Source organism: Pelmatolapia mariae, linkage group LG1 (assembly GCF_036321145.2).
Source record: "Pelmatolapia mariae isolate MD_Pm_ZW linkage group LG1, Pm_UMD_F_2, whole genome shotgun sequence".
Taxonomy (NCBI): Eukaryota; Metazoa; Chordata; class Actinopteri; order Cichliformes; family Cichlidae; genus Pelmatolapia; species Pelmatolapia mariae.
In genome coordinates, this window is record NC_086227.1 from 20,849,941 (window position 1) to 20,866,408 (window position 16,468).

Consider the following 16,468-nt stretch of genomic DNA (forward strand, 5'->3'; position numbering starts at 1 on the left):
AGGGGCGGCCATATGCCGCGACCGGTTGAGGTGAGAGAAGGAAGACAGGATAAAAGACCTGCTGTGGAAGAGAGCCACAGATTAATAACAAATGTGAGTCAAGGCAGAGAGGTCTATTAACACATACTGGGTGGGAAGGGTGAATGAAGAAGAAATACTTAATGCATCATAGGAATCCTCCGGCAGCCTACACCTATTGCAGCATAACTAAGGGAGGATTCAAGGTCACCCAATCCAGCCCTAACTATATGCTTTAGCAAAAATGAAAGTTTTAAGCCTAATCTTAAAAGTAGAGAGTAGTGTGTCTCTCCCGAATCCAAACTTGAAGCTGCTTCCATAGAAGAGGGGCCTGGAAACTGAAGGCTCTGCCTCCCATTCTACTTTTAAATACTCTAGGAACAACAAGTAAGCCTGCAGTGCGAGAGTGAAGTGCTCTAATAGGGTGATATGGTACTACAAGGTCAATAAGATAAGATGGGGCCTGAGTACAGTAACCTCAGTTTTATCTGAATTTAGAAGCAGAAAATTAGAGGTCATCCAGGTCTTTATGTCTTTAAGACATTCCTGCAGTTCCTGCAATTGGTGTGTATTATCTGGCTTCATGGATAGATAAAGGCTGGTGTCATCTGCATGGCAGTGAAAATGTATGTATGCTATGCCTGCGATGATACTACCTAAGGGAAACTACCTATATTAGGTGGTTTCCGAAAAAGACTGCAGTAGTAATGCAAAAACAAAGTGAGGTTTATGGCTAGTGTTATCTGCAATGGCTGCAATGTTTAAAAAGAATTTCAACTTTCTTTGAAAAAAACTGTCCTTTTTACTCTTATTATTCCATTTTCTACAGTGCGGGGGACAACCGCTACAACACTGAGGGGATCAAATTTGTAGATTTTTATTAAAGGATGAATATAACAGGGCTATAACATGACATGGTGCAGTTTTACTTTTTTGGGGGCGCTGTCCAAAAGCCTCGAGCCACCCCTCATTGCATCATATTTTGTTTCCAATGATCCGGACCTTCTAGGAACTTTTAAAGTGGTCTTGAGTGATAGTTCTCCAGGCTTTCTTGAGGTCTTTTTAATTTTTTCTGTGGACATTGGTTACTTTTTTCCAGTCCTTGTACCTGACAACTTTCAGACGAATGCTTTTATTTTGTTAAGCTACTTAACACTGACCTGTGAATCATTCAAGCATAAAGAACGCACCTAACTCAAGGAATGTTATGACTACACCTAGGGCTGTTCGATATAACGATATATATTGGATGACGATATAAAAACGTCTATCGTTTCATTTTACGCTATCGTTTGTTTCGTGGTGTCGCAAAATAAACTGTTTACGGCAATATTTTTTCACCGTTTTGATGGTCACTGTAGTGGCTATATTAATTTCTTAAAGTTCTCTCCTTCTCTTATATTTAATATAACCACACTACCAACGGACAAGCGCGTGTTTTTATGCGTTGTCGTTAGCAACAACGAAGGTAAAACCATCGCGTGTCCGCTTGTTTATCTTCCACATAAACCTTTCGGAATAAAGCTCAAGAGCCTGTTAAGACTTTTCAAAATAAACTGAATCACGTGAAATAGTATGCAGAGTGTTTACGGATGAGAAGCAAAAAAGAGCCGTCAGGTGCTAAAAAATAAACCTTAGACTCAAACGTTAGAACAGGCTTTTCCCCGCAGCACGCTGTGTAATAAATACTCACAAAGAAAACGGCGGCCGTTACAACTTATGTCTAAAAATGTATAGTTTCATGCATCGGTTAAAACACTCGACTCCAGGTACACGACGCCCAGATGGAAACACTTCATGCAAGTCGAGCTGCCCGAGATTCACAGAACTTTCAGAAAATGTAAAATTTTTGTGATTTATATCGTTATCGGACGATAGATGTCTTATATCGGGATATGAGATTTTGGTCATATCGCACAGACCTAACTACACCTAAGAGAGAACTTAGTAAAGAACCAATTTTATATTGTGTCTTTAAGCACATTGTTACAAGCAGCCTGTCACAAAAATACATCATTTGTTCCCATTTCTTTAGTTGAGTCAACAAAAAATACCAACAATTACAGTTTGACAAATATAAAATAGTATTTATACACCAACAAGGGGATTCCCAGAGAGCTTTTAGCCACAAACTTGCATTTCTCAGCATGCTGTGTATTTTCCTAAAACAAATTGAGGAAACTGGGCAACTGGAGGACAAAAGAAGCAGCAGTCCTAAAAAAAAACAACAGATGAACAGTATCTCAAAGTCATGTGCTGAAGAAATAAGGAAAAAATCCATCAAAGGCCTAACACAGGACGTGAGCGATACATCTGGCCCTTCAGTTGATTCATCTACTGTTCAGCAAAGCCTCATCAGAAATGGTCTCAGTGGAGGGATGGCCGTCAATTAAAGAATTCTTAATGAAGGTAAACAGCAAGAAAAGGCTGAGGTATGCCATACACAAGAACTGGACTGAAAACAAGAGGCAACAGGTCTTACAGAGTGATGAATCCGAATTTGTGGTTGGGGATCTTGTCAAAATTGATTGAATAATGAATGCAAAAAAGTACCATCAGATTTTGAGCCACCAAATGGAAGCATCTGACTGGCAAAGGATCCATTTTTCAGCATGACAATGAACCCAAACCCACTGCCGGTGTAGTATAAGAATACCTGGATAAATTGGCCTCCCCAGAGCCCGGACCTCTACATTAATGAAGCAATGTGGAGTCATCTTGACAGAGAACAGAAAAACGGCAGGCAAAATACAAAGAAGAGCTTTGAATGTCCTTCAAGAAGCCTGGAGAACTATTCCTGAAGACAACTGAAAGAAACTACAAGAAACCTTGCCTGTAAAGGTCTGGCTATGTTGAAGAATAAAGGTTGTCATACCAAACACTGACTTTCAAGATTGTTGGAAATATAAAACCTCTGTTTTTGTCATATATATTGTATTCCCATGTATGCTTGAACATTTGTGCACCTATTATGTCTGCACCTATTTCCCAAACCAAAAAAAAGCCAAATAGACCCCATGGTTTCATGAATACAATCCTTTTAAAGCACTGATGTTAATCAGCAGTCAGCATGTGTTGCGGTGTTTCAGTGGGGAGCTGTTGAAAAGAACTTGTCTGGGAAATTAAATTCCTACTGCTTTCCTGGCAAAACTCCGATCATAAATTCTGCCAAGGACTACGTCTGCCACAGGAACCTAGTGAGGGAACAGCATCTCTGAAGCTAAGTATCAACTGGAATGTTTTAGTAGCAACCAGACCAAACACTCAACAATGCAATCCTAATACCACTAGCAGTGCAGTTTATTGAGTTAATCATGACACTATTAATTTTCTCCCTGGGGTTTTACTTTGGGAAAGATTAGTGCTGTGTTTCCATGCCTAACAATGATTCCACAATGTGACAGTAAACAACCAATAACAAGATGATCTGGGAGAAAACACTCACGCTGGCTTCATGCTGGGCTTTCAGAACATCTTAAAGAGACAACACAGCAAAATTTCATTCATACATACAAAGTGCACACACTGCTATGTCTTCACTCTGACATGTCTGAACTGATTTTCACCCCTCATCCAAGAGGCTTTTTCAGTTCTAACACGAAAAGCTGGAGAGTCCCAGGTATTTAAACCCTAGTGGAGATAGTCCCAGGAAGTGCTTGTTGACCCACTATTAATCATGTGTGCATCGTATGCACAGCTCTCTTAAGGTCCCACAGCATTTCATTCAGGCTGAGGTCTGGAATTTGACTGGGTCATTGTAATGCTTGATTTTATTCATTTTCAGGCATTCTATTGTCAATTTCAGAATCAGAATCAGAATCAGAAAGGGTTTTATTGCCAAATGTTGAGCAGGTTTACAACATTAGGAAATTGCTGCGGTACTTAGTGCAAACATACTGTCATATAACGCTTAATTAGACATAAAAATAAAAATTAAAAGTGCTAAGTAGATAGATATATACATGAGTGCAGGTGGTGATCAGTGCCAAACATGGAATGATGCAGTGACCACAGTGTAGGGTCATGTGTTAGTGGTGGGAACAGTCATATGGTTATTGTTCATGAGTCCAACAGCAGAGGGGAAGAAACTGTTCTTATGGCGAGAGGTTCTGGTGCGAATGGACCGGAGCCTCCTGCCTGAGGGGAGCAGGTCAAACAGACTGTGTCCAGGGTGAGAAGGGTCAGCTGTGATCCCAGCTGCACGCCCCAGTGTCCTGGAGGTGTACAGGTCCTGCAGAGATGGGAGTCTGCAGCCAATCACCTTCTCAGCAGAGCGCACAACACGCTGCAGTCTCTGTTTGTCCCTGATAGTGGCTCCAGCGTACCACACGGTGATTGAGGAGGTGAGGATGGACTCGATGATTGCGGTATAGAATTGCATCATCGTCCGTGTTGGCAGGTTGAATTTCTTCAGCTGCCTCAGGAAGTACATCCTCTGCTGGGCTTTCTTAATGACGGAGGTGATGGTGGGCTCCCACTTCAGGTCCTGTGTGATGGTGGTACCCAGGAAGCAGAATGAGTCCACAGAGGTGATGAGGGTGTCAGTCAGGATGATGGGGGGGAGTGGGGCTGTGTGCTTCCTGAAGTCCACAATAATCTCCACTGTCTTCTGGGCATTCAGCACCAGGTTGTTGTGGCTGCACCAGGACACCAGACGTTCAACCTCCCTCCTGTAGGCAGACTCATCCCCGTCCGAGATGAGTCCAATAACAGTGGTGTCATCTGCAAACTTGATTAGCTTGACAGACTGGTGGGTGGAGGTGCAGCAGTTGGTGTACAGGGAGAAGAGCAGAGGAGAAAGAACACAGCCCTGAGGGGAGCCGGTGCTGATGGTCCGGGAGTCCGAGACATTCTTTCCCAGCCTCACATGCTGCTTCCTGTCCGTCAGGAAGTCAGTGATCCTGTGATCAGCTGCTGTGTTTGGGATCCTTGTGCAGTTGCATGACTTAATTTGGGCCAAGCTTTAGCTGTCCAACAGATGGCTTCACGTTTAACTCTAGAATACTTTGGTATGCACAGGAGTTCATGGACGACTCAGTGACTGCAAGGTGCCCAGGTCCTGTCGCTGCAGAATGAGCCAAAATCAGCACCAATCCCCCACCGTGCTTTGTTTGGATTTTCACCAAACATGGAGCTGTGTGTTATAGCTAAACATCTCTACTTTGGTCTTTTCTGATCAAAGCACATTGTTTCAGAGATTGTGGTATTGTGTTAACACACAACCCAAGGCTTCAGACCAGGAGGCTGCAGAAACATCTGCTTTTATAACGGTGTTCACACTTGCTGATGATCAGTTTTTCAAGTGCATTTGATTAGCAGCACCTGGTTGTTATTTACTCTCTTCATTCCTATCAAAACAGTGAGGGTGTACTATCACAGGTCTGCACAGAATCCTGTGAAAACTTCCTGTCTTCACACGCCACTTGACAGCTTCATATTAGTTCAGTTGTAAACATAAAATAATATGAGTATAAGAATAATATTAGAAAACCAACTGAACTGTAGTCTGACTTTGAAGACCTCTCAATTAGATAGTCAAAACGTTGTGCTGAGCTTCATCTTTTCTATCAGATTTTTGCCTATTCAAGGCTTTAGGTGCTTTAAGAGTTGTAAAAATAAGCCCAGTTTAGTCAGCTTCAGATGGACTGGCCACACATACAGTACTCTACAAAGAGCTGAATGCCAGTCACAACCTGGCCTCTGGCTCTTACTCAGGCTTCCAGGGCATTCCAACCACAAGCCACTTCCCGTTACTGACCAGGATGGAGAATGCAGCCTGTTCCCTAAACTTATAGCTCCGCATGTGCCGACTTTACCAGCTCCCTGTCAATTATCGGTGTGTAACACCTAAATATGGCAAATGTGTATCAATGAAAACAGTGTAGTAGTCTTCACTGTAGTCTTGGAGGTCCATGTCCATTAAGAGTACAACATCAGACGAAGATCCTGTATTTGGACAAGTTTCAAATTTCAACTCATTTTAATCGAGACTTTGCCCATGTGCTGTTGTATATTACAATGTTCCCTCCTGGGACTTCACAGTTAAGCACAAGCATAATTTGTCCTAGAAATTTATCCTTGGTTAATTTCATACGTCGGTGAGAATCCATTGAATAGCACATAAATCTTCTCCATCTGTTAAAACATCTGGCTGCATCTCACGAGCTTTAAATATGATCTTAAAGAGTCTTGTGTAAGACGAGTCCCTGAGGACCACCAGCTGCCAATAATAACAAATACTTTTATTAAGAGAGACGCAGGTTAAATGGACAAATGGGGTGCAAGGGGGATGATGAGAAAGCTTTGTGCTACTGCAATCAGTGTTTTACTTACAATGACTAGTTGCGAATGTTTACTATGGAGAACAGTGTGTACACAGTAATACCTAAAATTAGTTATACTAGATTTATGACACTGATTTAAATCCTAAGTACCCACTGAGACTTGTACCCTCATAGAAATCACAGCAACACCACCTCAACTGTGCTGGATTTGTTTGATAGTAATAAACATTCAGCATATTAGATTAGCACAAGAATAATCATTCTATTGTGAATGTATTTAGCTTAACAGTACAGACATACGATATTTCTCTCATTTTAATTTGTGCTCGCACTCAAAAGTCTGCAAATGTTCTCCTCTCTGTTGTTCAAGACTTACTCAGTTTCACTCATGAATTAAGGATGCAGCCGCATCAGCACATAAGTATAAACATAAGGAATGTCACACACTGCACCGGGGATTCGATGCAGTACCACAAATTATGCTTTATGTGGTTTGCCATTTACATTAGGCCTGATTTGCATGAGCTGCTACAGAAACCAGCTCCATTAGGTTACATTATAATTACTTTTTTTTTTTGTCATGTAGGAAATGCTGTCTTCTGTGTGTCTTGCTTCATCAGAATGAAAAATGAGAAAAGGAATAGAAATCAGCAACTACATTATATATATATTATATATATATTATATTATATTCTAACTATATTAGAATAATAGAAACCATGGATTTAAAAAAAACTGCTGTTTAAAATCAGCTATGGCAGAGTCATGTAACAGCTTCAACAAAGACAAAAGGGTCATTCTTCAAATATGTCCAATTTTCAGGATACCTTAAAAATTTATTTCTTTTTCTAATGTTTAAATTTAGACCACAGTATTATATAAATTCACGAATTGACATGACAACATGCCAGGTTTTTTTTTTAATCTCTTTTTGTACATTTACTTAAAGACCACGTGTGGTGGTTTTTTGTCACACTGCTTTGGAATTTTTAAAGGCATTTATAAAATATTATTTCTCCAGTCTCTTCAGCACATGAAGAAAAAGAAGAATGCAACAAATTAGGAGATAATAAAGCTGATTTATTATTTATTAGGTTTGTTAAAAGTATGCATGTGCAGCCATTTATTTGCTGCAATTCTGAAAATATTTGAATTCTATAAATTTCAGTTTATCAACATATGAAATACGACACATTTTATTTGATGTGACAGGAAATGTGAATGAAAACATGTGACTCAGAGGGGCTTTTGACAAATTTGACAGGATCATAAAGAATTATATTTTACAAAGCATTTGTAAATTAGTTTTCCCGCAGTATGTCACTGTCACTTCTCGACATGCTGACACACGTTTCAGCTCAGTATTCAGTTCAGGGCTGAATGGGGCACTTGTCCAGGAAACAGGATCATACTTGCAAAAGCTTTGGAAGCCTTATCATGACTGACAATCATTAGTTGTTTTTTTCCATGAGTGAAACAAATAGGAAAATATAGATAAAGTTGAGCAGTTGATTTCTTTGTCTTTCAAGTCGAGTCATTTGGTCACTTTGAAACAACTTAATGCTCCTTGAAATGCACATACCCAAGCCCACCCTGTCCAACATGTCACTGACCTGTCAGGGACGTCCCGAGGAGCTTTACCTCCTGCTGCACGAGGTGCAGCCTTTGAACTCTTGTTGGCAGTCATGTTCGTCTGCAAACCACCCGCTCACCTACAACACAGGGATAACGAACATTTAAACACGGGTTTTATACGGAATATTAAACCATTTATATTGTTTGTATTTGTCGTGAATATTTTCAGGATATAGAATCATAGACCTAAAAAGCTTATTTTAGTTGCTTTCTTATTCACAAGGAGTCGCCACGGCAGATGACTCTGCAAATTTTCATACCGGGTACTGGTCCTGCTGCAACCCTCCCAGGGACTTGTGTCCCCTACCGGTCTCAAGCCAGAGATCTTTTGCTAAGTGAGCATATTAACCACTACACTAAGGAGCCACATAACAAAACAGAAAGCTAACAGAAGGCAACACTAACTAACTCTACTGATACAGCACCTCTCATGTACATGTGCAGCCAAAAACAAAAGAATAAACAGATACAACATAGCAGTTCTTTCATCTGTTGTGGTTATGAGTCTATATAACTGTAGTACCAATGTGTCAATGCAAGGTCTTGAAACAGCAGCTGTTACTATTATCCCCCATCAATGGTAGCTTTACTACTATTGCATCTGACAACTTTTCACAGCTCGGGCTAATAAAGAAATCCTACAGAGTTTTCCATTTCACCCCATCTGCCATCTTGAATCTCCAGTGTAAACACTGCAGATGACTTTCAATAAACTGAACGTAAGTGGCATAACTGACAGAGTGTGTAGATAATATTGTGCTGGAGAAGCCCCGGAGCTCCTGGCACAGCTGTGGGGGTTTTTACGCCTAGAAAATGTGCCTTTCGGGATCAAAGCATACGGGTATACAGAGCTGCCAAAGAAAAAGCTAAACTTCTGTTTAGCAAGCTCTTTATAAACATTATGAATCATATATAAATACATATATTCACATGTGCTACTCTGCTGATACTAACATTAAAGGGTGAGTTCAAGCGAAGTCCAGAAAACTAATTTAGCTTACTTATTTCTAGACTTGAAAAAAATACAGATTTTTATAAAACAAAATTAATATTTAAAGACTCTCATAACGCTTAAACTCATATTTTGTGCATAGGGTGGAGGTCAGGGTGGATAGATGGCTAGGCAAACCCTCTTAGCAAATAAAGTGCTAATTGCTTACTCACCATATTGTACACACAATACTATAGGTCTATTTTTGGGGAAGGAGTGGGGCTCTTTAGTTATTATTATGCTAGGACAGGAAAGCTGTGAGAGAGAGCAGAGGAAGCCACACGGCAGATAGGCCTGGGCAGATTCCAACCAAGGCCTCTGCAAGAGTCTTACGGGCTATGGATTACCCACAGTTCACAACAGACACTCAGGGTCTGCTATTTTAAAGCAGCGGTCCCCAACCCCCGGGCCTTGGACCGGTACCGGTCCGTGAGTCGTTTGGTACCGGGCCGCGAGAGTTGAGGCTCAGGTGTGAAATGTATGGTTTTCAGGGTTTTTATCGGTTTTCAGCGTTATTTTGTTATCGTTTTTATCGTTAACTCGGTTTTCCTGGGTCTTTTCATGTGTGTTATGAATAAATCTTCTTTTTTTTGGTACCGGTACTAGTTTTATTTTGTTGTATTTATCCGCGACACCTTAAAGGCCGGTCCGTGAAAATATTGTCGGGCATAAACCAGTCCGTGGAGCAAAAAAGGTTGGGGACCGCTGTTTTAAAGCACATCCTAATCTTTCCATATGCTCTTCATGCTTTGCCTAATTGTAATCAATGGCTCATACTCAAGCAGTATGTCTGGTATCAGACAAACATATTTACCACCTTTCACGTCTAAAATAAGTGAAAAGAACATAGCAATGAAAATACTATTGAGCGTGTAATTGTTTTCATCCTAAACAACCCTCTCTTTATAACACTATGAAACGCTGATGTAGCACTGAAACTGTTAAGTCGTTCTTCCTAAAACATTTACTCAAGTTTGTCAAATTAGCAGTTAGTTAAAGCCTCCCTTCAAACTGAGGGCCAGTGCCCCTGAAAGTGCAGCAATGAACCTTTCAAAAAGGCTCAAAGCAATTGTTCTGGTGCATGAGGAGGTCAAATGGAGATCCCTAGAGATCAGAGTTGGAGGATAGGAGGGTGCTTGGCAGCATGACTTGTTTACAGGAAGCTGTTGTATGAAGAAGCCAGCCAACCAGTAGTGGAGCTGATTCCTATAGAGACAGATGAGAAGAGAGAGGGAGCATTCCTGCTGTCAGCTATTTCCTGTGGACTGTGGACTGGGCTAGAAAGACGAGGCATGCATCATTATTTTCATCCAACACAAAGAACGATTTTGCCTTGTCCTGTATACGACTCCGCCAGTGCTGCTGCTCCTCTGTGAACCATAAAACCGCAGAGCTCAAAGTAAAAACAGAACATTAGTCCCAAAATAGGAGGGAAAATGTAGAAAGTTGCATCTATTTCCTGTCGTCCAAATAGTTACGTAAGATTCAACATAAGCATCCACTCACATGCCTCGGAGAGCGACAGAGTCATCAATCAATATGCTGTTTGATCTAAAATTAGAGAAATTCTCAAATGATTTCAACAAATCACATGTCTGGCATCCAAGACTATCCTAATACGCGTGTAACTATCTAGACTGATTCACGATGCACTAAACAACGATAAAAACATAACAAATCATGCTTGACAGGAAAAAAAGGGACGTTGAGAAAAACATTCAGAGAACTTGAGAGATAAAATCTTTCATCTTATTCAAAATTTGACTGAGTTAAATTAGGAAACATGAATCCAGAGACACTGGCAGCTGTGTAAATATGATTTATACCTGATTAAAATATGGTGAGTTTGGAGATGATATTCACTCCACTCTCTTCTCTCTGATTTGATCTCTAACACCTTAAAGAAGCGCAGAAATAATTTCTTTAACGTCATTACCTTATGTAGTTACTTAGAATCCATTTTAATCTGTGTAAATTTATTGTTTTCATTTTTTTTGGACTCAGAAAGCTATTATCACAGAAATGGGTCACAGAGGCCCAAGATGGACATTGCAGTGTAAACACCAAGGCGTTAGCCAACTGACTTCCTGAGGTCTGATACCATCTCTCTACACAAAATTACTGGCTGTAAACAACCACTTCTAAGAAAGCTCTAGAGTACCTTTAAAGTGCATTCAACCACATTCAATACAACTTTTCTCTGGAGATGTCAGAGCCAAGAGCAAGCTAACGGTCAACAACTGACGAAACACTTGACATCGCAGGGTGTTCAAATCTTTGGGGTTTTACAGGGTTTGGAGGCAGGACACAAAAAGGCACACTTTAGCCTGAGGTTGCTGTCAAGTTGTTGTAAAAACACAATTCTTCTGTCTCCATCTTTTCCCCTCCGTGTCCACTCTTTTCACCCACACGTCCCCATCTTGCTTTTTCAGATGTTTCTTTCTAAAGGGTTTGTTAGGAGGAACTTGGATATGTGAGGATGGAGGAAGTCTGATAATGAAAATGGGGCAAATTTGTCATTAAGCAACGTAACACAAAACAAAGCTGACTTGACTGACGTTTATAGTGCATTCCTGGATAAGTGGAACTCTGAATTTCCAAGTTCCAATTAGGAATTTCAATCTGGAATGTCCCCTCAACTAGGATTTCCAACCTGAAACGTCAGAGCAGCCCTAGCAATCCCAGGTTAGCACCTCAAGATGGCGGTACTGAATGTAAACAGGAGTAAAACGGTAAAACTTTTCTCTAATGGCACTGTTCTGTATCCGTGACTCACTAAATAATCCATACGCAGAGCAGTGACTGACACTGAGGCTCTATCCATGAAAATGCTGTAGTGGTATTTTTAAGCTCAGTAAAATAAGTATTATGCTGTATTGCTAGCGACACTTGAATGCCTCTATCTTGCTAAGAATCAAAACAAATCTTGTTTTCCCGTGCCTTTTCTGGAACGTTCTCCAACATCTGAATTCCGAGGTATCTGGAACACAGCATTACATCAGGGGTGTCAAACATAAAGCAAAAGGAGAGTATGAAACTGCTGAATAAAGCAGCAGTCTAAAGATCACATATAGGCCTGAACCAGCCTGCAAACTATCTCGATTGAGCTCTCTGCAGAGGGGAAACCGAACAATTTCACGAACCCCAGTAAGAGGCAGCATTAACCATTAAGCTAAATAGCCTTGAGCTGGATGACTAGACAAGAGTTTGTTCTGTTATTCATCTTTTTTCCAATTTTTCCTATGAAGCGGTGCATAACTGAAAACTGACAAGATAAAGGTTCATTTAAAAGCTATATACCATTAAAATAGTTTTTTTTAAAGTAATAATATTTTAATTGTAACTTGTAACCAAGTTACCAGTCAGCTTTTCAATGTGAAGTCCTTTTCTTACTGTAACACTGTATCATGGGCTCATTACAGTGTCATTTTTTGTTTTTCTTTTTTTAATTTAATATTAGGCCTCAATTAGGTAATTCCCAGTTTAAAATGGCAACTTTCCATCTTAAGTAAACACGGGTGGGAAATTATTTAAATTTAATAAGACTAATAAAAGTTCAGGGACTGGACTTTAACATCTCTAGTGATGAAGTCTTTTGAAAAGCTCAACAGAAAGGAGATTCTGCAGGAGATGGAGCATAATGATCCACTGCAATTTGCATACAGGCCTTGTAGGGGCGTTGAAGATGAAGCCGTGGTTTATTAAATTTCCTGTATCGTCGTCCGGAAAGGGCCAAAGCCCATGCTCTGCTCCTATTTACTGACTTTTCTTCATCTTTTAATTCAATCCGGCCACATCTGGATTCCCAATATGCAGATGATACGATCATTGTAAGTCTTCTTTATGGTGAAGAGTATTCCCATGGGCCTGTTGTGGATGAGTTTGTTTCTTGGTGTGATCAGCCATTTTTGTCAACACCCTGAAACTAACAACATCCAGTGCACTCAAAGTCACATTGTTCGGTTTCTGTGATCAATACATTTTGTCTGTTTGTCGCTAGCCAACTTATCATCCTGTTTTACAACACACTGAACCCACAATGCACTCTTCTAACTAGTTAGGCTAGTGTAAGCTAACTCCCCAGGTTCATCCTATATATGGTCACGTCCTGCTTAAAAAAAACAAGTCCTATGAGTTTGGCATTTTGTCTACACCCAAAATGCCGCTAGCACATCCATCCTTTATTTACACTCTATTGTCTCGCCTAACCATGTCGACTAACACATATCCGCATTTCCAAGCAACTGGCCTGCTTCCTCTTCTTTCAAATCTTAGCTTAGCAAAACATCCAGACTTAGTCAGTTAAAAGTTTTGCTTCCTTATTTTCTTTTTTAAGCGCTACTTCTTAATCCCTTCACTTCAACCTCAACGCAGAGATTAAAAACTATCTGGCTGTTTTTGCCTCTGGAATAAAAACAAATCCTGTAAGCCAACATGTCACTTTTGGATATTCAACACCATCGTCTTAATTAGCTAGCTTTGCCATTTCAGGGTTTTTCCTGGTTCTGTCATGTTCATGTCCAGAAGTATTATGTGATTACATGAGAGGCATATCAATGACGCATATGTTCCCCCAGCAACAGGAGCATATTGATGAAATGGGACCATGACAGTGTCTCCATTAGACTGTTTGGCCTGGAATAAAAGAGCTCTTTGTGCTCAGTGTGTCCTTGAGAGGGAGAGATGGTTAAAAAGTAAGTCTTTTATCAGTCTGCAGTCTATGTGTGTGTGTGTCTTTTAAAGAGAGTCCACATGTCCTTGGCACTGTCACTTTTGACATATTATCTGATACATAGTTCTCCCCGCAACTTGCAGGAATGTGCTAATATTTGCATTATCCGTCAGACCTTGGCTGCATTCAAAATATTAAAGTCTGTTCTCAGAGGGTGAAAGGAAGCACAGCAGAGGGGCAGAAACACCTGGAGTCAAAGCAAAAACTTTTGTTCTCATTCAGTGTAAGGCTACACAAATACGCACCTGGCTAAGAGCAATCTTCACGGAATCGCTTAACTTTACGTAACATTTTCATGTTATTATCAAGACTGGCAAACTTTAAAAATATGCAGCAGCAGCAGCAGCAGACACAACAGCTTTCATAAACAGAGCTGCCTGCCTCTTGTTTCTCTGCTTTTCTGGTTGACCCGGTTCTCTATTTCTGCTGATCAGCAACCTGACTTCAAGGTTTTTCAAACCACTGCAGAGCTCACAGGCAGCCAAAAACAAATGGGGAAAGGAAGGGTGAAAATCTCTGCAAATTCTCAACTCTTTCCAGACGTCACAACTTGCTGGCAGACATGAGTGCATAAGCCCACACACTGATCCACACCATTGTTTCAGTACCTCCTGAAAGACCAGTTTTGTCCCCAGCGGACAAAGTCCGTTGAGCCAATTTGAGCCGAATCATGTCAGCAGAGCAGCGTGGGAGTTGAGGTACAGATACATATTTTCAGAAGGGCACCCAGGGTTTGATATTCAACAGGAAGAATACGGTCCACATAAAATCATTTTCACTACACGTGAAGATTGTTTTTAGGCATTTTATAAGCCAACCATGTTGGGAAAGCAAAAATTCCCATCTGAAACTGAAAACCTGAAGTATATATGTGCATTGTGTTCATAGTGTGACTCTCTGGAGACCCATTTGAGACTCTGACGGCCTCTATCTGTCTATGTAAAAGAAAACCACCAAGGTCAGTGCTACTGGCAGTTGCACATACCCATACCTATATAATTACACTACCACATGTTTTGCCATGCTGCCACTGTAGCTCGATTGTCCAGGTGGAACCAATACTTCTTTTTTTATCTCTGTTTTTTTCAGGGTAATCATGGCATATTTTCTCCTTGTGGAAAAGATGAAAACCCCTTCTGTATAACCTAGATATGAGCATGCACAGCTGCAGAGGCAGGCATGTGGAAAACAGGCTTATGTCCATCTGAGCTGCAGCGGGGAGGTTGGGGGGGAGGGGGGAATCTGTCACAAAACTGACCTCCAACAGAAAAGTCTTTGACTTTTCCAAGGACACAAAATGTGCTCTTGTTTGCCAAATTCTTAAAGCTTAAGTAAACAGAGAAAGAGATTAGCTTTACTAATACCTGCGTGGTTCATTTGTTCTCCTATGAGTCATTTCTCAGAATCTATCAGTTTTATGCAGATTAAAGGAACAGTTGGGTCTAGAAATCTCATTTTTCTAAAGACTGTTTCACGGTGTTGCGCAGTTTTGGAGATCTCAGCTGTAGAGATGTATAACTTCAAGGGTTCTTTCCTTGTAGTACTCCAAAAAAGTGCATTTAAAATATTCTGCAGCAATGTCTCTTTCCAGAAATCACAGCCCTGTTGCTCAGTAAATCCACAAACCTTGTTTTTTACCAATACACACCCACCGAGACTATCACTCTGCATGAGCAAATGTTCATCTGCCCACCACGGGAGACTCAGTCTAGTGACAGCGTGACACTAATCACTAATCAGCCGCCCATCCTCGGCTGAACCGTAATGTTACCCAATTACTAACAGACAGCCAAAAGAAAGCAGTTCTTACATGAAACCGTTCATAACAAGCTATATGGATTTCTTTATTTTCTCCCATGTTGGACGAGGGCCAGCAGCATGACCACTTATTCATAACCCAGTTTCCACTGTTCATACACTTTCTTTTCCCATCACTAGTTATAAAAACTTAAGAACAGCTGGCACTGGATTCTTTTGGCCATAAATGTGATGTTTCCCCGAACTTCACCGCACAGTTTTAGTTAGAAACAGAACAAATATGAGCTGTTTGTGGAGCACTTAAAATATGTGGATCAAATTACCCCCTTTTTTTCAGGCTTCACTGATGAACAAATCCTGAAGAAAACAACTGGGCTCCCATTGATTACACTGGCATTAGCACTCTTGACTTAAAGTAGCCAGTGAGTTAATTAATATAACTGGACGTGATCTCATTAGGGGAGTCATTACGAATGTGATGACTGAGACAGATAAAGAAATTCCTCGGCTTTAGCTGTTTTGAGTTCAATAATCTGGAAACTCAAGTCAATATGTGCTGATTAATGGCACTGGGAAAATTATGCTCCGAGTCAAATTCACTAGCAATTCATTAAAGATTATAGGCTGTCTACTTTATAAGGAGGCTTTGTAAATGCAGCGCTTGCACCATTTATTCTGAGTATCAACAGGTTGTGACAAGTGTTTAAGAAATGAAAACACAGCTGAGAGTGTGTGTACTCCAGACATCCATCCCGAGCGCTGCTCGTATCTCAGCACGCAACTATACATGACAAATGTAGCCCCTCGAATAAATATAGTCAGGACGTCTTACGGCATGATAACGTCTACATGATGATGTTTTGTTACCCTGACATGGCATGCAAAATCCTATTAAAACATTACGACCCATTAACTATACAGCCCAGGGAGAGCTTATAAACGGTTACATATAGAGGTTAAGTTACACAGTAGCTTGAGGCTTAATTTTTACTTCACATGAAATAGCTTGAAAAATATTTTGGATTTTTATTAAAAGACAAACAGAAAAAG

General features: G+C 40.5%; 1 protein-coding gene across 2 annotated transcripts in view; it reads right to left on the reverse strand.

The window, feature by feature from the left end:
* dennd2b (DENN domain containing 2B) overlaps positions 1–16,468 on the reverse strand; it is a 55,030-nt gene that overhangs the window by 31,240 nt on the left and 7,322 nt on the right. For both annotated transcript variants that reach the window (XM_063475237.1, XM_063475228.1), the window contains exon 2: positions 7,916–8,014. In XM_063475237.1, the coding sequence (XP_063331307.1) occupies positions 7,916–7,989 (74 nt within the window). In that variant the 5' untranslated portion in view covers positions 7,990–8,014. The remainder of the gene's footprint in view (positions 1–7,915; positions 8,015–16,468) is intronic.